Source organism: Lepidochelys olivacea (assembly GCF_965140295.1).
Source record: "Lepidochelys olivacea isolate rLepOli2 genome assembly, chromosome: 2".
NCBI lineage: Eukaryota > Metazoa > Chordata > Testudines > Cheloniidae > Lepidochelys > Lepidochelys olivacea.
Window position 1 is genome coordinate 182,935,019 of NC_140412.1, and position 27,785 is coordinate 182,962,803.

General features: G+C 40.2%; 1 protein-coding gene across 8 annotated transcripts in view; it reads right to left on the minus strand.

The window, feature by feature from the left end:
* The window catches only part of BBS9 (Bardet-Biedl syndrome 9), a 434,982-nt gene that overhangs the window by 241,218 nt on the left and 165,979 nt on the right, over positions 1-27,785 (minus strand). The window contains exon 20 of one of the 8 annotated variants that reach the window (XM_084619988.1): positions 26,684-26,794. The exons of the other annotated variants lie outside the window; for them this stretch is intronic. Coding sequence (XP_084476114.1) covers positions 26,699-26,794 — 96 coding nt within the window. The 3' untranslated portion in view covers positions 26,684-26,698. Of the gene's footprint in view, positions 1-26,683; positions 26,795-27,785 lie in introns of those variants that run through there. 8 annotated transcript variants of the gene reach the window in all.

Here is a 27,785-nt window from a genome sequence, read left to right on the forward strand (position 1 = left end):
GAACAATTCTGCCTTTTCTATTATTACGGTATATCAGCAAAGCTGGTAGTGAAGAAGAGGAACATATCTCGTCCAAAGAGACAATTTAAATCTTAAATAGGTATTTTAAAACCACCCAGAACTGATGAACATTAGCACAGCCAACTTAGGATTTCAAAGGAAGGGCTCCTTATAGAGGAATTGATTTCCTACCAGCAGTAATCTGCAGAGAAACTAACTAATTTAAGTGGAGGAGAGAATCAATAGGTTTCCTCCCTATTGTGGAGTGACCTTTTATATTTATCGCCATCCTGTGTTTCTAGTCTGACTAATACTGCTTCTGGTCATTGTAATCCAGAGAGCCATTTATGAAAGACAATCCACACCTGTACCTGAAAGCTCTTAAAGCTTTCCCCTTAATCTGTGCTTTGGTTTTTAAAGCCTAAAGTTCAATTTAACACAGAAGCATGCCCACGCATATGCATGCACACAGAGTATATTTCATACAGTGAAAAAACCTAACATACCATGTATACAGTGTGAAATGTATTTGAAAGCACATTTGGCATTAATGATTGTAATGCTGATGGCAGACATCTTGATAAAATGGAAGATTATTTTGGACACTATCAGCGTAAGGGCTCATAGCACAGATAGCTGCTAAGCTTTGCATCTTAATTAATACTATTTCGGCTGCTGATGGTTATTTGGAAGCTTCAGCTAAACCAGAATACAATGTCTCACCACTGGAGTGAGCAAGCAGTTATGGGCCCATAACACTGCTCTGTGATTGTCACTGGCTACCTGTTTACCTCTAAGTGTAGTTCAGAATATTGGCTATGATCTATAAATCTCTAGATTGGCTGGGACACAATTCACTGGGAGATTTTCATTCTCCTCATGTCCTGCCACGGGGCTGCTGGTTGGTCTTGCTGTTGATTCCTGGAACTGGCTTCTCCACAGCTTAGAGAGGATACTTTCAGTGGCACATCAACAGCCCTGAAACCTGTTCTTTCTAGAGGACTGTTAGAGTTCTATTTGGGCAACTTTCAGGGAAAAGCATAAGACTTGCTTGTTTCGGCAGGGTTCTGATCAGCTTTATAAAGGACAAGAGGGTTGCTAATAAGAAGGAAGCTCTGTTCTAAGTTCTGTTGCGACTACTTTTATTGATGTAATTGTGCAGTGATTTGGCCATAGACACCAATAAAAAATTCTAAACAAATCCATTTCACATATGAGCTGAGTTTGGTTCCCATAAATGAAAAGTTAGTGCATTAGTGCACTATGCCACTTAATTCTTGGACAGCAGGAAAAGCATGTGTTTTAGTAGCACCTTTCCCCTCCTTTATCCAACCTTATTCTGACTCCTTTGGGTCTCACAAAGTTCTTTTAAATCTCCTGATTTAAAAAACAAATGTTATCTTTTAATCTTTTTTTTCATAATTCCATACCAACGATTTTATATTGCTTTAGGCACAGAACCAAGAAAGAAAGTTGAATTCAAGGGCAGCAATCCTCTATCAATTTAATCCATGGCACTGCCAAAAACAATGCAGACTGAGTCACAAGTATGATTTGTTCTCATCCTAATGCAGTTTCTAGTACATGATTTAGATGAGGGCCCATTCAACTAAATGCTGCTTACTTTCACTGTCAGGTTATAAGGTTTTGTAAATACTGGGTATGTTTGCTTAAATAATAAAAGAAATATGCTTGGAAACATATGCATCTAATGTAACAGTTTATTATGATTCAGGGAGAAGAAAGTGTTAAACTCACTGAAGCAGTACATACCTTATTGCCAAGCCTTGAGGGCAATTATATGACTTCATTTCCTGAAGTGGCATCACGTTCCTTATCAAAAAATTTGCACATGACCTTAGTTAAGACATGATTGCAAACAAAGAATTGGTTGGTTTTAAATGCAAATGTAAAACATGTCCAAGGTATGAAGTATGCCAAGCAGTGTGACTATAGATTTTAGTAAAGCAGAGCTGTTACAGGATTTTTTTTTTTTTAACATATTGGCAATATAGATAACAGGAAGTAAGCCATACTTTCTACAACCCATTAGCAGAGTTATTCTCTTATTAAGACCTTAAGGGTCATTTTTCACCTGAAGTGGAGATCTGCTACTACTGAAGGTCAGTGTGAATGGCAAGCACATTTCTGAGAGCACAATTAGGTCCTAATTGTTCATACTTTAATTCCTTTATTTTCTTTAATTTAGGACAAGTTCTCGTTATCTCATTCTCTTCTCTCCAACAAACTTGCCATGACAGCCTTGTTTTGACCATTACAGGTACCTCTGCATGTAGAAAACCCACTGACATCATAAAGGGTAAGGTACAGGAATTTAGGGTATTATGTGGAGCAATTCAGCTTCATCATTTGCAAATGCAAATGAAAACATTATACTGTGACAAGAAGCCCAGTGTGGCTGGGGAACGAATGAGTCTATTCCTAAGTGTAAATTTCAGCAGATCATGGTAATAACTTGCTACTAGTGAAATTAAAATTCTTTGCTTCAGCTCCGCCCTCCTCCCCCTCCCCCCCCCTTTTTTTTTTTTTTAAGTACAGACAAACTGCCACCTTTTGCTGAATTAGTGGATAAAATAAACTTGCCCCTGAACAAATCTGATGTGCTTCTGTAAAGTTCATTACATTCTTTTCTCTTCTAAGGAAATAAAGTGCAGGTTGCCCCCTTAGCACCAAAGAAAAAAGAAAGAAACATAATAGTTTTTAATTGAGTTGTTTGCTCTTTGTTCTTAGCTGTCTTTATACTTTCAGAACAAACTTACTGCCTGCTTTTTAATCCTTGTCTAGGAGAAAGAATTTAATTTAATTGAAATGTTATGAGCTCTTAGCTTCTCAGGGTGAAGGAGAAGGTAATGTCATTAGGCACATTTTCCTCTTTGTCCTCGTTTTTGGTATTAAGACAGTTTTAATGAGTATTTTAACGAGTATATTCCTGATTCCACACCTTTTTTCAACTGTTGTCAACAAGAAGCACTCCCCATGGAAACAAACAATAAAAGACTAACTTGACATCTTTAACAAAGGCTCTGTCCTTCAAAGACATTGGGTAAAGGACCAATTTAATTAGGATGGGAAAAGAAGCTGCCAATCAAATTTAGAAACGCTATTCATTAAATAGGCTAATAGATAAAAAGGGTGCCACAATTTCTGGAATGCAATCTCTTCCACCGCTTCAAGCAATACCTTACTGAACACAAAGTGCTAAAAGGATTGACATAATATATTTGGGGTGTGCAGGTTAGAAATGTTCAAATATTCCCGTGAATCACTCTTCCATAACACTTGAAAAGTAATGCTGATGCATTCCCCTTGGGCAAACACCTGTTTACAAATGAGGACATGTTATTAAAAGTGACTTCAGCTTCTTTTATGCTCTGTGCCAAATTCAGTGTTACTCATTTGGATTATGCCAGGACTGGCATTCCAATCCCATGTTCTGGACAATTAATTGCAACCTTTAGTTTCTCACTACTTATCTACTTTAAAACAGTGCCTGAAAATAGAGAGCAAGAGACAGCAGTCACATTTTCCACACAGAAAAATGATGCCACAAGTTTAGTTAACACAAATACACCCTCAAAACCTACAAATGAATGAGGTAAGTTAACTCATATACAGCAAGTCTAATTGATACAATGATGATGTCATACACATTTATAGTGTAACCAGATCCTTTCTTAAATACCAAAAGAATAAATAAATATGTCAGCACATCGTAGAGAAAACATTTTATTCTGAGAAATATGCGTCAATGGATGACATGTAGCTTGTATCATCAATAGCATTTTCTTCTGATTCAGGTATGCAGTTTAAATCATCTTTTTACCACTAACGCTTATTTTCACTATTTTTTGTTGATTCACTCATAGACAAAGGCTGACATTACTTTTTAACAAACTCCAAAAAGTTGTGTGTGACAAGTACCATGACACTGGATTAATTTTCAAAGCTGGGTTTCCAAAAGCAGACTCCTAAATCCATATGTAGGCTTCTAAATAGTAGTCTGATTTTCAGAGGTACTGAACCTACACTTGGGCACCCAAATTTGAAAATTTTGGTGTCAGTATTTTTACTATAATTAAATTTTCATAGCATATGTTAGATTTACATTCATTTTTATAAAACCCATTTCTCCTTGGTTATCTCTAAGAGTTTTCTCTTTGTTTAAATGTACCTCCTGGTGCTAATAGATTGCACTAAAAATAAAAAACTACTGATGAAACATTCTGATACATAATTTTAGATATGGGGCCAGATCCTGGACCCCATGCAGCTGCTGGTGATCAGCTGGCACATAGCAACTGCAAGTTAACTACTGTATTCTCCCAGCATGGGAGATGTAGGGCCACTTTAGTCAGCTCTATGCCATGCCCTCGGATCCTCAACCTCAAGCACTGGAGTTATGACACCAGTATAGCCAGAGTCTGGTAATCCTGACAGAACCAAAGGCCCCATTGGGGCTAGTGCAGCCAGACCACTTTAGAGCAATCCTAATGCTTCTCTAATTTAGCAAGGGCCAAATTGGTTCGTGGTCAACTCCTGGATTTGGAGAGGAGAATTCAGAATGGTGGTATACCATCACCTTTCTCCCCTCGCCTCAAGTCTTGTGCCAACCAGAGTTCAGCAAGACCAAATACAGTATTTTGAGTACCTAATTATTGTGGAATACTGTTGATCTTATATTTATGTAATGATTCTTCAATTTCCATCTGACAGCTAGTTTTTGATGCTTCATCACTTACTGGTCAAACTTAAATTGTTAAAGCAGCAAAGAGTCCTGTGGCACCTTATAAACTAAAAGACGTATTGGAGCATAAGCTTTCATGGGTGAATACCCCTTCGTCGGATGCATGTATTCACCCACGAAAGCTTATGCTCCAATACATCTGTTAGTCTATAAGGTGCCACAGGGCCCTTTGCTGCTTTTACAGATCCAGACTAACACAGTCTAATTTAAAATCTGAAAAGAAATATTGTGAGGCCATTGCTCACAGAAACATCTGATATAATAAATCACTGAAAGTGTTAGGAGGAGATAGTACTAAAATCAATTCTCAAAAGTACATACCAAATCAAAGAAAATGTTTGTTTCCAAAAATGTTCAGAATTTTTCAGCAAACTGAAATAGTTTGGGGTCAACCAAAATTGCATTTTTCAGCAAATAAACTATTTTTCTGAATTTTTTTCCCAGCTCTACATATATTATCTCTAATTATTGCATGCGTTTTGACACTACAAAAGAGATGAAATTCCTCTATTAACATAATTTATACAATTTCGTAAAAAGCAAGTTTAGTTCGAGAGGTTCCTATTCCATGATATCACATCCCCTTCTCTACCCTAGGAAAGCAGAGACATCATATTTCAAAAGAGCATTGGGGGACTTTACCTTTTGGCAACCCCAGTATTTCCACAGTCTTTTCCAAAAAATATATATTAACAATGGTAAGAAATATATTTTTAAAATATATTGGTTAAAATAGAATCAATTTTTTTCTGTTGCTCAGTGCTGTCAGACATTCACCTAATTTAGGGAAATGGCCTGTCACCGTATTATCAAATCTATCTGAAAAACTGGCATAACCAATGCCTGAGGGCCACATGAGCAAAAAAATGGACCAAATGGGAAATCTCACATCACTCCAGCACTCCAGACACCCTGCTACAGGGGAATAATTACTACTCCCTGGCGATGTCCACTTTAGCAAATTAGTCATCTCTCTTCTAAACCAGAGCTGGGCAAACTTCAAAAGGTTCCGAGATTTGAATGCACATCTGAACCAGCCAATGTTCAGTTGCTTATCTGAAGCTTATCTGCAGATCCCTCACATTATCCTAACCTTCTTGAGTCTCCAAATCCAGGCTAGAAATATTTTAAAACAAAGCCTTTTTGTTGTATTTTTGACACCTCTGTTCCTGATCCCAGATGAAAAGAGCATGAGAACAGCCTCTTTCACTGTATTTCAGTGCTTTTGAGTCCAGCTGCCAGACAGAAAGCAGAAGTGAAAACACAATATTGGATGTTTCAGAATCTCAGAAAAGAAAATGTTTGGTTTGAGTTCAGCTCCAAATAAAAGGGCAAAGTTCAAGGCTGGGTTCTTATTTTTATCTGAAACAGTTCACCTATCCCTACTTTTAACCTCAACAAATTGCCAGATACAGCATCGACTAATCTGATTCGATTTAGAGGTTTGTCAATAATTACTTTTAAAAAAATTCAGACTGATTAGGGCAACAAGTATCTAGACATTTCTTTGCTAGGCCTGTTCAATTAGTTGAAACATAAACGCAAACCTGCCATAATGCATTTATGCTTTTCTTCCTTGCAGCTTACATCCAATATCAACCGAGAATCTCTGAGAATCTGCTTCACCCTGCAGCCTGCCAGGTACTTACTGACATAAAAACCCTTCACATTTACCTTCTGCTTTGTAAGCACAAAGCAAAAGAAAAAGTGCCAGTTATTAAATTATAATTGTATTTTAAACGAATGGAAATTAATATAGGAAAGCCCTCTAAGAAAGATTATTCTTCTCAAAATGTTGCTTGAATTATTTTAAGACCCAATTCATGGCCATCATTTTATTTATTCTTTGAATGAATGGGACCCTCTCTCTTCTTTAACGTTTGCCCTCTCCCCCAGTGCACAGATGCAGTTATCTATTAAAATAATTTGTATAGGCTCTTTTTCCCACTTGTCAATGAAGAACATTTTCATTATGATATGAATTTGCCCCTCAAAAGTTTTTCTAAAAAGCAAAGCCATAGAAAATTAAAACAATCATTTCTACCTGAAAGCAAAAGTTACATATTAGGAAGTTACAGGTTAAGAAGACCAAGCAGAAAAAACACTACCAAAAATCAGTTCCATACCACTCCTCTCTATGTATTTTCTGACATCTCAAACTAAACTGTAGTATCTCTAATTAGACAAGAATTGTTTACAAAAGATAAATTGGTATTACATTAATCCTTGAGTCTTGCATTCATGATTTTTTTTGGCTTACTTCTGCAGCTTGATTGTGAGCTATTACTACAGCCTGAGGCCTAATCATTTGGTTATCTTTATGTGTAAAATATACACATATTTCTTGAATCGTTGCAAAAATAGTTTTAAACAGACATATTAGCACACTGAGCTGTAATAATTAGGACAAATACTTTAATTGTATTCAGGGCGGATGATGACATTCTGAGGCCCTAAGCGATGTCAAAAGTGTCAGAGGCCCCAAACCTTAAAAAATTAATTTATAATTTTCACAGAAACGACACTGAATATATAAACACGAAAGCTTTATATTTGCATATATACAAAGGCAAAGTTGTAAAAATAAAGTATCTAACTAAAACATGTCTTGCAATATGCCTGTTTGCATTATAAAACAGTTTCAAATTAACATTTTCGTCTATGATTTCTTAATTAGTAGATATGAAAACTTTATATCTACAGCAACACAAAAGCAGTTACAGTTACACAGACCATCTTACTTAATGGAAGAGGTACAACCTGCAGTATGTCTGTTTGCACATCACATTAATTTTCACACTGAAATTTAAAACATTTTCTTTCGTGATTTTTGGTGAGCAAAGTCATTGACGATATCCTCAAATGTTAAGTTACAGAGTTTGTCAGTTTTGATGCACAGAATACTTAGGGCAGATAGCTTTTCTTGCAGCATTTTCTAGGCAGACAACTCTCTTTGCATTTGCTTCTCTATCCTCTGTCTCCCCCAGGTCCATTAATTAATCTCGAGTAAACACCTCGGACACACAGAGTGACAACAAGCTATATGTGCAAAAAAGAAAGAAAGAATTTACCAGAAAAAAGACTGGTAATCCCTAGACAGGCATTGAGAAAGTGAGGAAAAAAAAAAAAAGACAGTTAGTTACCTGTTCCATAACTGTTATTCTTCGAGATGTGTTGCTCATGTCTATTCCATGTTAGGTGTGTGTGCTTGCCACATGCACAGGTGTGGGAATTTTTTCCCTCAGGGGTATCTGTAGGGGACCAGCTCTGGCACCCTCTGGAGTGGTGCGCACATGCCATGGTATAGGGGGCGCCACTGGCTCCCCCCACCCTCAGTTCCTTCTTGTCAGAAACCCAGACAGTGGGGAAGGAAGGTGGGTCATGGAATGGACATAAGCAACACATCTCAAAGAACAAGTTACGGAACAGGTAACTGTCTTTTCTTCTTTGAGTGCTCGCTCATGTCCATTCCATATTAGGTGACTCCCAAGCAGTACCAATGGAGGCGGGTTGGAGCTCATGGATGTGTAGATTGCAACACAATTCTGCCGAACCCAGCATCATCTTTGGCCTGCTGAGTGATGGTGTAATGCTCCGTGAACGTGTGAATTGAAGACCACATCATGGCTCTACAAATCTCCGAGTGGGAATGTGTGCCAGGAAGGCCACTGAGGATGCCTGAGCTCTGGTTGAGTGGGCCCTCACGATCGGCAGTGGTGAGACCTGTGCTAGCTCGTAACAGGTCTGGATGCAGGAGGTGGATCCAGGTGGAAATCCTCTGCGAGGACACCGGAAGGCCCTTCATCCTGTCTGCTGTCGCGATGAAGAGCTGGGTCAACGTGCGGAAAGGCTTGGTCCGCTCCAGGTAAAATGCCAGGGCACGTCTGATGTCCAGGGTGTGTAGCCTCCTTTCCTCATTAGTGGTGCACAGCTTGGGACAAAACACCACGAGGAAGATGCCTTGGCTGACACGGACGGAAGACACCACCTTCGGCAGAAAGGCCAGATGGGATCCCAGTTGAACCTTGTCCTTGTAGAACACCATATACAGCAGTTCCGATGTCAGGGCTTCAATCTCTGACCTTGTCTCGCCAATGTTACCGCCACAAGGAAAGCAATCTTTCATGACAGGTGGGAAAGGAAATAGGAGGCCATAGGCTCAAAGGGCAGGCCTGTGAGCCTAGAAAGTACCAAGTTAAGGTCGTGGGACGGGAGCCTGGCCCTGCAGGAAGAATCTCTTAAGGCCTCTCAGGAATCTGAGTGACATGTCGTGCGAGAACACCGTCTGATCTTGGAACGGCAGGTGAAAAGCAGAGATGGCCGCAAAGTACACCTGATGGAAGAGAGGACCAGCCCCTGGTTCTTAAGATGAAGCAGGCAGTCTAAGATAGATTTAAGGAGGAGTGCAACAGAGAGATGCTATGCTCAGACGTCCAGTGGGAGAACCTCGTCCACTTGGCCAGGTAAGTTGCTCTGGTGGAAGGCGTGCTGCTTTCCAGGAGGACTTTCTGGACCTCGTTAGAGCAGGCTCACTCCTCTTGGTTCAACCACACAGCATCCACACCATGAGCTAGAGGGAGGCATGATTGGGGTACAGGTAGCGCCCATGATCTTGTGAAATCAGATCCAGTCGGGTGGGAAGGGGCCAGGGAGCGGTTGCCGCCAGATCCATCAGCGTGCCAAACCAATGCTGGCGTGCCCACGCCTGGGTGGTCATGATGACTTGGGCCTTGTCTCTCTTGATCTCTGACAGGACTCTGCCGATGAGTGGGATCGGCAGGAAGGCGTACATCAGGCCCCCTGACCACGGAAGGAAAAGGCGTCTGAGGGGGAGTCCTTGCCAAGGCCCTGCAGGGAACAGAACTGATGACATTTCCTGTTCTGTCTGGTGGCAAACAGACCACTCGGGGAGTTCGCCGCCTCTGGGAAAGTGATCGGGACACCTCCGGATGGAGCAACTGCTCGTGGTGAGAGAGAAAGGACATGTTGAGGCCATCTGCCAGCGTGTTCCTGATGCCAGGGAAGTGACAGGCCTCCAGGTGGATCTTGTGCTTGATGCAGAAATCCCACAACCAGAAAGCCTCTTGACAGAGAGAAGATGAGCGCGCTTCCCCTTGCCTGTTGATGTAGAACACCAAGGCCGTTGTCCATCAACCCTCTCACCACCTTGCCTGACAGATGTGGTAGGAAGACCTTGCAGGCCAAATGTACCGCCCTGAGCTCCTTGACACTTATGTGCAAGGTCATCTCCTCCAGGAACCATGTCCCTTGGATCTGTAGCTCGCCTAGATGCGCTCCCTAGCCGATGGTCGAACGGATATCGGATGCTTCGGACAAGTGGCGCGGGCTGTCAAATAGAACTCCTTCCAGGGCAGTCTTGGGGTCGGTCCACCATTGCAGGAAGGTAAGTATCACCGGTGGAATGGTAACAACTTTGTCCGGGTGATCTCTGGACTAGGAATAGACTGTCACCAGCCACTGGTGCAAGGGTTGCATCCTGAGCCTGGCACGGCAGACAACAGACGGACATGCTGCCATGTGATCCAGCAAACATAGACATACCTGGGTTGTTGCGAGCACTGGTGGGACATCTCTTGAGAGGAGGAGTGGTAACGCTGAGACAGGGACTTACAAAAAGGTCCCAAGGCGGGTTTACCCTTGGATCAGGGTAGCACCGTAGCTGGTATGGATGGCACCGGTAGCACCAGGATATCCTGCACTGCCTGCAGGGCCTTGGGTGTTGACAGGACCTCTAATGACGAAGGCCTGTGTCACTGTCCGGCGTGGCAGGCCTGGGTTGGAAAGGGCTAGACCACTCGACCTGAGCTGGGGCCCAACTCCTGGTTGGAGGTACTGAGCTGCCCTCCTCGGGCCTTGGCTCCCCTCCTGGCCCTTGTGGGATGTAGGAGATCTTCCTCTCCTGGTCTTCTTTTGCCACTTGGCAGATGCCAAGGAGGGGGATTGGCGCCGGTCTGTTGAATGTACCAGTGGTATGCTCCGCACCGATGCTGCGGTGCTCAGGGCAGAGTCAGACCTCGACTGCTCCGGTGCCAGAGTGAGAGCCAACTCCATTAGAAGCACTTTGAGATGGATGTCTCGCTCCTCCTTAGTTCAAGGTTTGAAGGACATGCAGATATAGCACTTGTCGCTTATATGCAAATTACCCAGATGTCTTTAACAACTCTTATGTGGATTGCAGATGGGCATCGGGTTTTTTTGCAGCAATTGCAGGGCTTAAAGACTAGGGCATGCCCCATCCCTAGGCTGAGTCCCGTTTGGGACTAACCAAGTAAAATACACTAACACACTAAGGGATAATTATTAACTATTTTACAAGAAAAGTTCGTAACAATGAAGGAAGCAAAAAAGCTAGCCAAAGCAGCAGACGTTTCAGTACTGTCACTAGCAGCAAGAAGGAACTGAGGGTGGGGAGAGCCTGCAGCACCCCCTATACCGCGGCATGTGCGCGCCACTCCAGAGGGCGCCAGAGCCGGTCCCCTATGGTTACCACTGAGAGAAAAACTTCTGGCACTGATGCATGTAGCAAGCACACACACCTAACATGGAATGGACATGAGCAAGCACTTGAAGAAGAATAAGCCTATATTCAAGCAAATATAATGATTATTATAGGCTTTAATAGCCTATAAATCATATATGCACATAGTTTGAAATAACTTGCTCACCAAGTACTCAAGTATTTTTATACACACACACACCCCTTCACTTCTTTCAAAACCCTCTATTTATCCTTTCATCAGCACATGCTGATATTTACTGTGAAAGTTCCCAAAACTGATGGAGGGAAGCCAACACAAATTTATCCTCCTCAAGATCCACTCGACCCAAGTCCATAAAACGATTACCTGAAAACTCAATCATGTGAACCATCGATAGCACATGAAGTAGGAAGCAGCGTGCGCACTAAAATACACAATTGTATGTATGTACAGATCAAAAGAAAGAAAGAACATATTAATACTTAAGAAAACAAACAACAGGAGCGAAAGCATTATACGACTGAGCACGCAGAACCATAAACAAAAGATGGCTGCTTTCCGGTTATTACCAGCCAAGGGGAACACTGTACATGATGCCAATCCTAGGACGAGTCCCATACTACTATGAGCGTGGCAGGATTGCTTCACGACACTGCTGTCTCCGACCTCACATTTTTCCCAATTTTATTGACAGTGAGATTTATTTATTTATTTTAAGAAGTTATGAAGGCACAGTCAGAATTTTACCAGTAGCAGCTGGCTAACAAAACGCTGCCTTAGGAGACTGACAGCAGACTTACTCGTAGAAATACTAATTTTACAAGTGCAATTATCGTTTTTTTTCTGAGCTCTGGCCTCCCGCCTGTCAATAATAATTAGTGAAGGGTAAGGGTATTTGTGTAGCCAGATGCGTATATTTTTGCCATATTTGAACAAAAATGTCTATATTTAGAGAGAACCTTCTTTTTACTATATCTCCTTTATTTATCAACCGATTTAGATAAAATTTAAAATGGAGTCTTTTTTCTTTTTTTAGAGGCCCCTCATATTGTGAGGCCCTAAACTGTAGCTTGCTTAGTTCATACTTTAATCTGACCCTGATTGTATTTTTCTGCTACAACAAAAATGATATAAACAATAAACCACTAGCTGCTCAGCCAAAAACTATACATGTTACTTCTTTTTTAAATGTACAATACTTATAGTGTCAAATGTAAGAAATCTGAAGAATCATTTTATTACATTATAGATTTGTGAGATCACACATACACTTTGGAATAAATGGAATAAATAAAGAACAAGGAGTAAGATCCTCTACTTTGGCTGAGCTGCAATTGACACAGGATTAGGGGCTGGGACCAAATGGGATTTTAAAATACTTTTCAGATTCATAGATCTTGGAACCAGCTCAAATCTCAGCATAAATGAAGGCAGCCACTTACTACCAGCTACCCACAGCTGTTCAGGCAGCCTGATGTCATGAGGGCATAAAGATGCTATGGCCATGCACTTATGATGGGGTCCAAAACAGAGAATGAGTCTACACTTCCCTCAGAAAAACTTAGGGGGGCTGACACCTCAGAGGTCCAGATCCATCAACTATTCATCATCATCTTTGCACTACTGGAACAGCACAAAGCAGCCACTGAGGGCCAGAGATCTGACCAATATATACAATGTTGGAATACAGACATATGTTTGTAACATTAATATTAGAATCACACTTATTAGGCATTGTTACTGAGGTTACTCTGGAATGAGCTTTCGGATGGAAGTCAGGAATTCCTATGCTCTACTTCAGGCTCAGCCACTGACTCACAGGGTGGTCTTGGCACTTAATCTCTATGCCTCAGTCTTCCCATCTGTGAAATAAATGGGGTAACAATACCTACAATTCCTACCCCAATCTCAAGTAACAGACAAAATTACAATGTGCATTATAGAAAAATGAATAATCACATCACAGTTCTGTTAAACCCCACAATACCTTTTGTCTCTCAACAAAAGAGGTTCTACTATCGAAGGCTGAGCTTCTGCAGACATTGGGTGTTCTATTTGTTTAGTTAAGCATATTAGCAGCTTACTTAATTAAGAATACTTAATTCACACATTTGTGCAGTACCTGAAAATACCCTGTATACAAAAGGTGCTATGTAAATCAAACTAAATTGTATACTTTGGCAGTGATCCCCTGCAGTGTCACCTTTATAAGTCACATTTTAATTTTTTTTAACGTATATTATAATGTGTGTGTGTGTGTGTGTGTGTGTGTGTGTTCGTTCGTTCAATCTGCTCTATAAAAGAGGCATTCTTATCAAAATAAGCAATGGAAAAATCTATATTCATGTGTATTATATTTTTGGTGGATTGATAAAGCCTGTAAAATTAAGACAATATTGTTAAATATTCTCAGTATGCTGAATAAGTGATCAAGCCTACACTAAACCCAAGAAGCTATTTTCAGGAGGCATCCAAAGCTGTATTATAGTACAGACCAGACTTTTCACAAATTATTTTTTGTGAAAGTAGCCAATATATCTATAGCGCACACTTTCAGGGTTGGAATTCTGCTGCCAGAATTAGGGAGGCTCACTAGCATTTAGTTGACCTCCCACCCTGAGAAGTACTGGGACTCCTCCTTAAACTACTGAGTCTCAGCTCTGGCTAAATTCCAGCACTGCACTCGCTTCATAAATGTGCTTTCAGAGCCAAGACATCTGTGTATTATAGTGACATACAAGTTATAAAAGGGGTGTTTATATCCGACTTCAGTATAATGTGAAAGTTTAGCAGGCACAAGACAGCTTTACACAGAGCCTGGCCCTTACTTAAAGGCTTCATTGTATTTCAAATTACAGTACTCAGCAAGCTGAATTTATAAATTGATCACTTTTTTCTAATAATTATAAATCTCTCTTCGGTGTTTTGGATACAAGCAGATGGCCCAAATGTCAGAAAACATGGCAAGAGACCCAAAGTTTGTATTATTTAATATATATTCTCTTCTGACAAACATTTCTCATTATTGTTATTCAGTTCAGCAAACAAGAAAGCAGGCTGCAGTTGATACAAAATGCACCAGTGCATGTGCTTAGCAGCAGAGACTTCTGTGACCACATCACTCCAATACTCAGCTCTCTGCACTGCTTCCAGATTGAATACAAAATCTAATTCAAGGTCTCTGCCCTGCCATTCAAAGCCCACCATAGGATTAACCCTAACTACCAGAAAGATGGACTCTCCCATTATAACCATAACCTCTTACATGGCAATGTTCCACTGGAACAACGACACTGCTGACAGATGATTCACTGGAGCTGGCCTTAAACTATGGAGCTCACTGCCATAGGAGATGAGAATGACCACAGGAGTCATCACTTTAAGAACAAAATGCAATATTCAACTCTTCAGTTTGGTTTTCCTATAGTTACCTATACTCAATACAACCACACATGGTATTAAACACACAAACAAAAATCCCATTATGCTAATCAAGCTATTTCTCCTATTGAGTTGAAAGGAAGAGCGAGAAAGAGATGAAAAACATCTATTTTGAGATTCTTAGACACTACAGTGATGGCGGTGCTACTTGACTGGATGACTGAGTGAACTTCCTTCCAAGTATAATGAGAAGTGGAGAAAACAATTTATATACACGAGGCATTATTAGTTAATTAAAGAACCAGTAATAATGGTCATTTTCATTTTGAAAATTACGTTTGAATATCCAGTTGGTGATGTGGCAAACTAACTTGTGTTACTATCCCACAGACACCAGGATTTGAATTGAACAGCTGAGATTTTCAGCAGAGATACCAATGTAGAGACAGGCTGAAAGGGGAATGCCTGAGTAGGGATGCAAAAAACACTGCAAAAAGGCTCCTCAGACATTCAATTTCAGAGGATAAGGACTTTGTTGTTCTTAAATGTCCACAAAGTGCCAGGCGCATACAACCTGCTTCCCTTCTTGCAGTAATCCCTTGAGCTTTATTGCTAACTTTTCCTATTTCATATGTTAGGTTCCTTATATACATCTTTGCTTACCACAAACTATATTTAAATATATAACCCTGCGTCTTAGAATAAATGCAGAACAATCAGTAAGGGGAGCAGGGTGTGTGTGTGTATGGCATTTTAGTATCATCGTACAATAACCTTATGATTATGATTAAGGGGTTTTGTGTTAGTTAATTCAATCTGGCACTATAGATTTTTAAAAACACATTAGATTTCTTTTCCCTCTCATGAGGTAACTACAGGTCAGAGTCAAAGTTGTTTGCATGCTTTAATTGTACATTTCCATAGCCTGCTTTGATTTCTTTTCAAATTAAACTCAATTCTGAATTTCCTGCTTGGTTTGGGGATAATTGCAACATTGTTGTAATTAACTGTACCCTAGATTACTGATATGTATTTTCAACCTTAACTACATCTTAATTTAGAGTTTAATATTGAAAATTTCATACAGAAACACAAACAACAAATTCAAAAAGACTGTACCCATGGGATATCTCTAATGATATGAAGAATCAAGCTTTATGCTTTACCCCATTCTGATACAGCACAGAGTTATCAGAGCATACTGGCCAGTTTAACTGGGTTTTTAGCTGCTTTGTTTCCTCAAAGTAGTACACCCTACTTTCCCCCTTCCCCCAAATTCCCCATGCTTATTGCATCTTTTTCCATCTCCCTGTACACACTCCCAAATTCCACCTTGCGCTGTCCTCCACAATCCCCTGCACATATCACCATTTTTTCCTCTTTCCTCCATCACTTACATTCCCATGTACAAATGGGCACACACACACAGATTTCCCACTCCCTTCTACACTTTCATATTCCTATGCGCTTGCACATACCTACATTCACTACTTTCCCCCCTCCGTCCTGTTGAGCAGAGGTAGTGCAATGGATATCTTTTGAAAAGAAATATTTAGAATTAGTAGCTATTTTTCCATTATACTTCATTACTGAAAGTTTGAAGCAGAGGCTGCTGTGTGAAACCTTCTCCTTCAGAGAAACTCACAAACAATTGCCCTCTTTCAAAATCTACACCATCTCTCATTGTTCCCTAAGATGGTGACTGCCTACGTATTTTTCACATATAATGAAATAAAATCCTTGTTTTAAGTGCAAAACTCATCTCATCCTTAACCCTGGAGCCACAACTGGCATCTCAAACTTTATCCACTTTTTAGATGTACCAAATGTTAATGCAATTCCAAATAAATACAGGACTGTTAAAGACAGCAGTATTTAAACAGAACAGTCTACAAAGCATCTTCTGTAATCCCTTGGTCAATACTCAAAGCATCAAGCTTTATGAGACACCCCTGAAGCCTCCCTGTTTATAAAGCCTTGCTTACAGAAGAACGTCTCCCTCCATCTCAGACAGCATGACTACTAGCACTGTAATGAATACAATTATGTTAAGATCAAAATGAATGTAGTGTGAAGTGAAGATAGGGACAGATAGCTATCTATGGTCTTTTCAGCTCTAATGTAGTTGAAATGTGTTATGAGTATTCAGTGTATCAGTTTAAACATCTGGATTCCTTTCAGAAACCAAGAGGTAGACGGAGTGTCCTTGAGAGTTTAGAGCAGAGAAATAGGAGCAAGCACTAGTCTCTATTTCTAGCTCACTCACTACCTTGTTATATGGTTTGAAGGTTGCTCCTCAATTTCCCAATCTGACTAATGAGTATAAAAACGTATCTTCCTAACACAAGTGTTGAAAGATTTAATTAATAGCACTGTGCAGGAACTTGAATTTCTATTTCACAGGAAATTTAGCAATTGAAAATCTGAATGAAAACTATTTCAAAATGTCCCACAAAACTTTTAGAAACATTTAGAAAAAATCATTTAGAATATAAAAGACAGTCCAAAACAAAAAGTTGTTTCAGAATGAAAAATCAAAATGTTCCATTCAAAAAGAATGAGAACATTTTGACATTATTAAAATTCATTTCAATTTTTTTTCAAAACATAATTTAATTGAAAGCAACATGGGCCTGTGGAAAGTTTCAATTTTGACAAAACAGCATTTTCCCACAGGAACATGTTTCATCTGAAAATTTCTGAGCAGCTCTATTAATTAATTTACATGTAATGTGTTTTGAGATCCATGGATAAAAGGAGATAGATATAAATGCAAAGTATTATTTTAATCCTATTTAGAATAATAAATTTGGCAGACATCAGTGGAATTATTGTACTGCTCATTTATCCAACTTGAATATAGTCTTTGAATCCAAGCAAAATTTCTACTTGTTTACTTATCACTCTGTGCTGTTCTTTTGAAACTTTAATTATTTGGGGAAATGTTTCAAACAAAGTATATGAAAGTATTTCAAACACAAATTTGAGTATTCTCTTGAGAAATTTTTTAGAAGTTCAAACACTTCTATATTGCAAATAGCTTAGATACCACAAACCACAGTCTTCTTTTCATATACTATATAACATGACATGAACTATGGAAACAAGTAGTTTTGATCTTAATCTATTTCCTTTTCCTTGACAAACATAATATAGTAATTAGGACTGAGTGCTGTAGGACTGAGATGTCTCAGATTCAACTGTCAAACTGACAGTCTTGAGATTGCTCAAAAGAATATTCTAGTAGTAATGCAGGAAAATATTTGTGATTGATCCACCAATTGTCCGGAAGATATGAAGGATATTCTTTGAAAAGAGTTAGAAGGACTAAATATCAAAAAAGTACCTTGAACTATACCAGGGGTAAGGTAATTGATTAGAAGAGTAGAATGACACCTGCAATTGTTCCTTTGTAAACAAAGGCTTCAAAAGATTATCAGATAGAACAAAGCATCAGTAGTTTACATTAGTTACAGCAAGCTGACTAACACTTCTTTGTGTTCTATATCTTCCTCAATGAAGAAGTTAAGGTGGAACAGTTTGCGGCTGCTACTCCAATATATTCTACCACAGCAAAGTGCTGCTCCAGAAAATAAATCCCTCTCCAATTAAATCAGTTCTACTACATTTTAGGCTTAATATTTTTGTGAGCCTCCACATTATGTCTTTTCCCCACCTGTAGTCAAGCACATGTACTCACAGTTCATATTGCTTTCATGGCTGGTTAGCTGAGATAGGAATATCATCACAGAGTGGTGTCTGGATGCAAAACTTGATGGAAACTAGATAAGACTGGGGCACTTTTGTTGAGAGATTAAACTGTAAAACTAGAAGGGTTCTTAGGCTAGACTATGAGACAGGGAGTAGAGCTGGGCAGGGAACATTTTTCTCATCCTGCAAGATTTTTCATGATTTCAAAAAATTTTTCCATCCCAAATCAGGTCAAAAAGTCAAAATCTCAAAAAAAAATTTAAACCAAACAGGAAAAATAAATCAAATCAAATCAGGTCAGATTAAAAAAAAGATTTCGTGTCAACAATTTTGAACTGTTTTGTTTCAATTTTGATTTTTCAGTTTTTACTACAAATCAACTTAAATTTCACAACAAAAAGCTTTTTTTCCCCAAAAAAGGAACTTTTCATTTGAAAATATTTTGAATTTTTTTCAGTATGTGAAATTAACTGGAATGGACTTATCCCTGTGAACAGTTTCGGCTTCAGTAAACCAGCATTTTCCAGCAAAAAATTTCTGACCCACTCTGAAAGGGAGAGATCTTAGGATGTAGAACAAAGCAGCACGTAGAGGGAATGAAGAATAGCAAAGACAAGACTGAGAGATAGTGGAGGAAAAGAAAGTAGAAAATAAAAATGAGACTGAGAAAAATAAGCAATGCTCCCTCCAGAAGAGGTTTAAGAAGGCAGGAATAGAGGTGTGGTGGACTCCCATGCATCTGACATGAAGGTGGAAAAGCTAAAATTAAATAAAGTGATAGAATAAAAAGGAAAAATATAAGTATTAAAATGGTTTCTGATTCAATCCCAAAATACATGAACTACCATTTCTAGGTGATCACCTCCTGTCCTATATGGCCAACTGGAAGTATTTGTACAGTATTTTTCAGTGCAAATAACCATTAGTAGGCAACCCTCTTTCTAATGTAACCAGCAGCAGCCTAAAAATAGCCCCTGTGGCAGCTTCTCTTATTATCTCATCTATAAGTCTCTGAAGATTCCTAATACGTGAATTTCTGCCAGTAAAAATGCATAGGAATACAAATGGAACAATCCCTCAACAAGAACTACAGTACCCACAAAGCTCTTCATGGGCCCGTTCAACCCCACTCCTTCAGCACTGTATCCTCACCATGTATTAACAGACCACCTCTTATAGGGTGACCAGACGTCCCGATTTTATAGGGACAGTCCTGATTTTTAGGTCTTTTTCTCACATAGACACCTATTACCCCCCCACCTCCTATCCCGATTTTTGACACTTGCTATCTGGTCAGCCTAACCCTTAAAACTTCATTTTTCCATTTTTGAGTGGACTATTGATTGTGACACTGGAAAAGTGATGTGTGTATTTAAATAAGCATTTCACCCCTGCTCAGTCCATTTTCCACTCCTACTTCGGCCTCCTGTGAAGCTATAAGGGCAATTTTGTGATGTTATAGTCATTTCTATTGCATTATGGGTTTGGGGTTATGACTTCACTCCTGGATCACATGCTAAATTAGTTGGATTGTGAGGAAGTAAGGAGCCACACACACAACTGCCATCACAGTAAAAGGAATGTTGAAAGTTACAGACAGTCTTCTTTGAATGAAAAGACAATCCAGTCAAGTTTTCCATATTCAGAGGATAAATATAACAGTTTAATCCACTGACCTACTGCTTTAACTAATGTTATCCATAACTTTAAACATCTGCCTTAAATAGCTTTGGGCCAATGCAACATTATGTGAAATCACAGCCAACATTTTAGCAATCAAAATAACCTTGTGAAACACAAGGACTGCTGCAAAATAACAAGAGCTGGGGATCAAAAGGCACACCTAAAATTTCACATCAAAGCAATAGCTATCCCTTCCTATTGACACCTCTGTTTTGGTGGTGGACTCAGCATAAGAGTTTGATGGGAATCAGAGGCTAATTTCAGATTCATAAATAATATATTTATAAGGAACACAGCAATGGAGACAGAGCCTAACAAGGTTACAAACATTAATTAATGAAACAGAACTTGTAAAACAGAGAGGGGAGATTTACAAAGAAATAAAAACTGGAGGGAGGGAGGGAGGGAGGGGGAGAGAGAGAGAGAGAGAGTGTGTGTGTGTATATACTGATGAGGAAGTGAAAAGAAAATTAAGAAAGTGAACAGTGTGAAGAAAGGCAGATGGGGTAATAGGGAAGATTTCCCAAAGCTCAAAAATAAAATAAAATAAAAAATGTTTCGTTCAGAGGAAGGGTAAAAGTTGGGGGGAGGTCTTATTTTAAAAGAATCAGTTCTCCCATTCATTGTAATTTATTAATACTAATACTTAGCTCTTAGATAGCATCTTACACAGATCTGAAAGAGGAAACTACAAAGGACACTGGGGTACAGAAGGGTAAAGTTACTTGTCCAAGACCACACTGTGAGCCAGTGGCCAAGCTGAAACCAAAACCCAGGTCTCCCAACTCCTAGTCACAGAGTCTAACTACTGCACTACGCTGCCTCCTAGAAGTCATTCATCAAACATCCTCTGCATACTTTTGATAATTTCTCCCTCAGGCAATGCCATAGTAAAACAGAATAATTAAGGATAATAGCATTATTAAGGCAACTGAGTGATGCCACTGATCATTTTCACAGGGAGCTGTAAACACTGCTAAACAAACATCTTATATAGCAGTGGTCCCCAAACTGTGGGGCGTACCCCCTAGGGGGACATAGAGGGGCCTGGGCCAATCCCCACACAGGGTGGGGAGGGAGCATCATCCAGCCCCACTCTGCTCCCTGCTCTGCTCCAGCCCGAGCCTCACCCTCAGCCGCAGTTCCGTTCCCAGCTCCGGCCCCACTCCCGGGAGGCAGACAGATTACATTACAGGTAAGCGGGGGCACGATATAAAACATTTGAGGACCACTGTTATATATTATACTCTTCTTCCTACTCTGAATCCCATGCCACATTACAAAATTTCTCTTATTCCACTGCTTACTCACATCTCTGAAGAGAGAAAAGTTCATTAAAACTCTTCTCATTTGAGTTACTCCCAGTGAACGCACAAACACTATATCACTACCCACAAGTCACAGTAACACAAGACTGGGTTTTTACTATAGCTAGTGGGTGGTGGGAAGAAAGCAACAAATCTGATTTAATTCTTTAATGAGATTACAAGTTTGGTTGTAAAGTAACTGCACAGATGTAATATACTTAGACTTTTGTAAGGCTTTTGTTTTAGGACTGCATGACATTCTGATTAAAAAATTAGCACTATATATCAATAAATTACACATTAAATGAAGTACAAACTGGTTAACAGACCTCAAAATGTAGTTTTCAATGGGGAATCATCATTGAATTTGAGGGTGTTTATAGTGGAGTTCTACAGCGATTGGTAGTAGGCCCAATGCTATTCAACATTTCCTTTAAAGAGCTGGAAATATAAAATCACTGCTAACAACATTTGTGGATGATACAAAGATTGGCTGACTGATAAATAATTACGAGGACAGGGCAACCATACAGAGCGATCTGGATCTTTCAGTTGTGTTGGCCCGTTCAAACAAAATGTGTTTTCATATAGACAAATGTAAAGTTACGCATCGAGGAACAAGGAATGCAAGTCATACCTACAGAAGAGGGGACTGTGTCCTGGAAAGCAGTGACTCTGAGAAGGATTTAGGGATCATAGAGGACAAGCAATTCAACATGTTCTCCCAGTGTGATGCTGTGGCAAAAAGGGCTAATACAATCCCTTGGATGTATAAACCGGGTGGCTCTCTAGCTGCAACATTAAAGGTGGGTCTCAAAGTCCTAGCAATAGTTTCTCCTGTTTTCCATACTGGGGTTCCCCTTTAGTTACTGCACAGAACCCCCTTGTGTTCTGGTTCCAGTGGACTGTTCCCTTTTTAATCTTATTTTTAGTTTATTATTTTCTCTTTATTTTTATTTTATCATTTACTCCTCTTATCGATTCTCAGGGTTGCTGGCTAATGCTACCTGTTGCTTTAAATGTCGGCAAAAGCAATCAATTAGAAGCAGACATTTTTATTCCTGCTGACCAGGAGCAGTTGGAGGGGTTTGGGAGGAGGCAGCCAATATGGTAGTTTGTTATGGCGTATCCTACAAGCTTCTATGTTATACTGGCCAGATTCTAAATAGTTTGCCCCTGTAGCCTATAGGCATAGGTATTTGCTAGGTATGGCACAGGTATAAGTTAAGGAAGTAGTGTAATGTGCCTACACGGCCCATAATGACAATAAAGTTAGGTAAACAAGGCATAAAGTGCAAGAAGTCTTTGCATAATCAGGAGTGATCTAAATCATAAGTTATCACAAGACAGAATGTTGTAAGGACTAAACTGCTGACAGGTAACCACAAGGTGCTAGTTTATATCTGCTTGGGATATTTCAAGTTAGGAACATCAGCAGATGTCTGATCACAAAGTACCATGGTAACTAACTGGCATATATTGTAATAAGCTTGAAGTAAATGAATTAGTAACCTATGGGAGAAGGGCATCCTATCATTAGTAGGGTAAGGAAATACATACAAGGAAAAGCGGTGAAACCCCAACTGAGTATGTATTGGGCATAGTTGTATCCTAGCCTGTGTGCCCTGGGAGATGTAATTCTTGGGAGAAGCCAGGATGATGACCACTGGTGGTGATGAGGATGACTACTAACACTCTGGGTCCTTTTGCCAGGGATGGCATGAGTATATGGACTGGAGTGTTTGTGACTTTATTAATTGTGTTAATTCAACTATTGCAAATTCAAAAGGCTTTTCTTAAGTGTGAGTATTGCAGCCATGTACGTTATGGGTTCCCAGCTGAACAGTAATTCTAATAATACTGGGCCTGATACTGGGACCAGAATCTAAAACTCAGAGTGTTAATTGTGAATTCGTAAGTGATCAACATAACTAATGCATAAGAAATTGATCAGGTAACACCCCTGACAGTGGTTCCTATTCATATGAAATACTTTCAGAAGTAATTGCTTATATGAAAGTCACATGCTACACAACACATAAAATTATGCTTTTTTTCCACTCTTCTGCTGGATCTCATTAGAGATGAAGCAGTAAAAATATCAACTAAATTGGTGGTTTATTGATTATTGAACCATTTTGTTGGATCATCTTTCCTCTTTGTGCAAATAATTTTATAACATGGCTCATTCTGCATTGTTTTTATTAGGATTTTGAGACATTATTTCAAAATCCGTAGTTATAATTAGCTTTCTGAAATTACACGTATACATGCTGAAGTTTATCAGGATCAAGTATCCTGCATTCTTAAAACACTCAATAACTCAATACCTCTTAACTAATAACTAAACAACCAATTAAATACAAAAAATACCTAAGATAACATTAAGGTTGCAAATCAACAAAATGTGGGGGGGGAGGTAAGACTTTTGCAGCAAATTAATTTACCCATACACCCTGTATTAAAATGTCTATTTAAAGAGTATAACAAGTAAGCAAACATTTGACATCCACAATATTGAAAAACTAGAATGGCTATAAGTATCTAAATTTTTGCATCTTAATTCTTTCACTTAAATACATTTAAATTTGCAACCTCTGTGTTTCATTAACAAAAGTTGTTTTGTTTTTTTTTAACCAAGAAACTTGTATGCAGAAAAACACAAATGGAAAATGAAAAAGGGGTAAAGTGATGTAGAGACCATCTGGATTCATTCCCCCAAAGCATCTAAAAATAAACTGAGTAACATTTTGATGAGACATTCAGTACATCTCGAGAATACCTCAAGGGAAGACTTTTCAGTCTCCCTACCCCCTCTCTCCAGGAGGCCAATGTACTGGAACAAGAGAACACTCATAACAGATTCTGGTTCAGCTGAAGCAATGTCAGGCTTTATTCTGAGAATATAATGCAGCACTAGAGGCTGAGGAACCAGCCAGCTGCTGTGTTGAGCAGATGCTGACTGGCACAAGCTGAGTTTTTATATGGCTGAGGTGGGCAGACTATACTAATTCAATTACATTCCCTGCTCACGCTGCAAAAGTTCCTTACAGCCAGGGAGAATGCACAAATGTTCCATCGCCAAGCCTCTCTTGGAGGCAGGGTACAGGCATTCCTTTTTCCCAAGAGGGAATGGACACAGACACCCCTCTTTCTCTCTCTAAAACCTATTTTATCCCTCCATGGGATCTTTTCAATCTCTCTCTACAGTCTATTTCTCGTCCACCACAAGATCTCTCCCCAGCTCTCTCTAATCCTCTCCCTTCCCAATCACATTAAATCTCGTGGAGTGTTTGGATCAGATTTGCCTTGTCCCTGATTGCAGGAGCATAGCCAGATTTTGATTAATCTCCAGTGTGAGGCCAATAAAACAGTGGCTTTTAATACGGGTACCAGGAATGACCATACATACAAGCAAATAGCAAAGAAGCTGGCAGCGCTGGGAATTTACCAGACTGGTGACCAGCTCAGGGAGAGGATTAAGTGGCTAAAGACCAAGTACAGGAAAACAAGAGTCCAGAACCACACCTGGGGCAACTTGCTGACATCATGCCTGTTTTATGCGTTTGACAGGGTGTTGGTACTGCACCACGCACAGAGCCAACAGCAGTGACCCAGCTAGCCGGAATTGCAACCTGCTGGCCCCAGAATCCAGCATGGGAACTGATGGCAGCCAGCAGCAGGCAATGAATGAGCCCAGCGAAGTGACACTGCTGCTGACACTGGTCCCAGAAGAGACTTTGCTGAAGGAACAACCACAATACATCCTGGGGCCGTACTTGGAGGAGCCTTCTGATGCCCAAGGATCAGCCTGCTAAGGAACCTGCACCAGAAATGGCAGAAACTGCCCCAGAGCCCAGTAAATTTTGGACTCCATTTTCATGTATATCACTAATATAGGAATGAGAGAGATTTCTGTTCAATGAATCAACGCAAAAAAGTTATTACAAGCCCCAGCTAGCAGCATGTATCTGCTAATGGCAGGTTGTATACCAGCATGCTGACCTCCCTTCATTCCCCCCCCCCCACCCACACCATCACGTGGAATTCAAAATGGCAATTGGCAAATGCAAACTGTAAAAAAATGCCTTGAAAAGTGAATTTTCAATAGAAAAGCACACATATTTGCAAGCCCATTCCTGTTTGTTAAAATAATAAACTTACATTGCCATCCTTGTGAGTACACGGCTCTCTCAATGGTGTAATCACTCAACCGTGTAACGAGCAGCCTGAAAACACTGAACTAGAAGGGAGAGAGTGTAGAAATGTGTCCTCTTACAAATCTAGTCCGTTTGAGTTAAATGTAGTCCATGCAGTTCATAGGTGATTAAATAATTTGTCCCAAATACGACTGGGGTTTTAAAATTTGTCCATCTGTATACATCTTGAACGAGATTTCAATCTGCCAAACACACATTCAACAACCATTCTGCACCTGTTGAGAGTGTAAACAAACCTCCTTTTGCCAGGGCCTTTGATATCAGGGTACAGTTTCAGAAGCCAAGGCACTAGTGGGTAGGCAGGGTCCCCCAGAATAACCGTGGGAACAGTATCTCCATCTATAACAATGACATTTGGTGGGAAGAGTGTCCCAGTCTGTCCATGAATGTAAACTCCTGACTGGTGAAAAACCCTGGCATCATCAACTTTTCCACTTCTGCCCAGGTTGATGTTCATAAATCAGCCTCTGTGGTGCACGAGGACCTGCATAACAATGGAGTAATACCCTTTGCAGCTTATGTACTCATGTGCTCCTTGAGGAGGGCAAACTATGGGCACATGAGTCCCACCAGTGGCTCCAGTGCAATTTGGAAACCCCATTGTCTCAAAGCAAGCAATAACTTCAGGAATATCTGTTATGCCCGCCACTTTGGCATAAACCACACACCTGATTGCCTCAGAAACCTCCGCCACCACTTTATCCACAGTCAATTGTTGGTTGACCACAGACCTACAGCAGTCAGGAGCAGCCAGCTTCCAGGTGGTTATACCAACCTGCTTCTGAACCAGCAAGGCTGCCCTCATGCATGTGTCTTTATGCTGGAGGGCCGGGGCAAGATGCTCATAGAGCTCCAAAAACATAACTTTTTTCATGTGAAAGATCTGGTCCCACTGCTGGGCATGACAGGTATTCAAAAATGATGTGGTCCCACCAGTCTGTGCTTCTGTCCTGTTCCAGAAGTGACAGCCTACATAGGGGGCACCAGTAGCTACAGTGAGTGTCATGATCAGCAGCATCCAGTTTGAGTCTGCCATGTCTGCATCCTCGTCCTCCTCCTCCTGCTCCATCATTAGCTCTGTCAGGTGCCATGGGAGAGGCAGAAAATTCCAGAGAAATGTCCACCAGCATCTCACAGCAGCTCTGGCCATTTCCAGAAATGGGAGTGAAAGCACAAGTGAGAGAAGTTCTTCAAATGGTGCCTCCTCCGTGTTGCTGCCTCCGGTTGCTGAGTGCACACAAAACAAAATGATGGCTTGGCAGGCTGTTTAACGTGTTGATGGACTGTTCAAACTTCCTATAACTTACAGGAAGGACAGTCAAGCTGTTCCACGCTGCACCATGAACAAAGGGCTAGAGCGGACACATTTTGGGAAGATGCTAGGAAGTATGGGATACAGTTGGACGGACTCTGGTCTGCATAATGGAGTGTGGATGCCGGAGCCCCAGTCCGGTTTAAAAAATTCTCAACCTAGGGTTGGCAATCAGTGTAAATACTCAAGACTTGGGTTCTCAAATCCAGGATACACTGACCAAGCCTGAACAGCTACACTGGAATTTTATAGCCCCATAGCCAAGCCCCACGACCCTGAGTCAGCTGACATGGGCCAGCCACGGGTGTTTTTTTTTTTACAGGGTACATGTATCCCTAAAGAGTGAGATCTTTTGGGGCATATGCTCCCTACTTCTCCCAGGCAGCTCTCTAGATCTGAATCAGCCTGTTCCTGCCTCCCGAGATGAAATCCCAGGAAGCACAGTCTCAAGGCTGCCAACCATCTGTCCTTCCATGACCTGTGCATCTTAAAACTTGGTAGAGATTTTTAGTGCACATGCCAGGAAGAGATTGTTTCACTGTTTATACAGCTGTTTGGAGAAGAGAAACAAATTTTGTAATTTTTTTTAAACTTTCAAACAAATTTCTTAAGCTATCCACTTACAACTTTTTTTTCAGACTAATCTTGTTAACAAGAGATTTTACTGATTTGTGGGTTGGATTTTCAGAGATGTGGATGCTTAGCACTCCTGAAAATACACCACTCTGGAGTTAAATCCAAAGCACATTGAAGTCAATGGGAAGACCACCACTGACTTCAGTGGGCATTGGGTCAGGTCCGTTGTGCACTAAAGAAGGATACAGTACTAATTTTTAACTTCTGGCAATGTGATTGGAAGAGAAGATACTCAGTGCAATCAAATGTAAATGATTATTCAAATTGAAG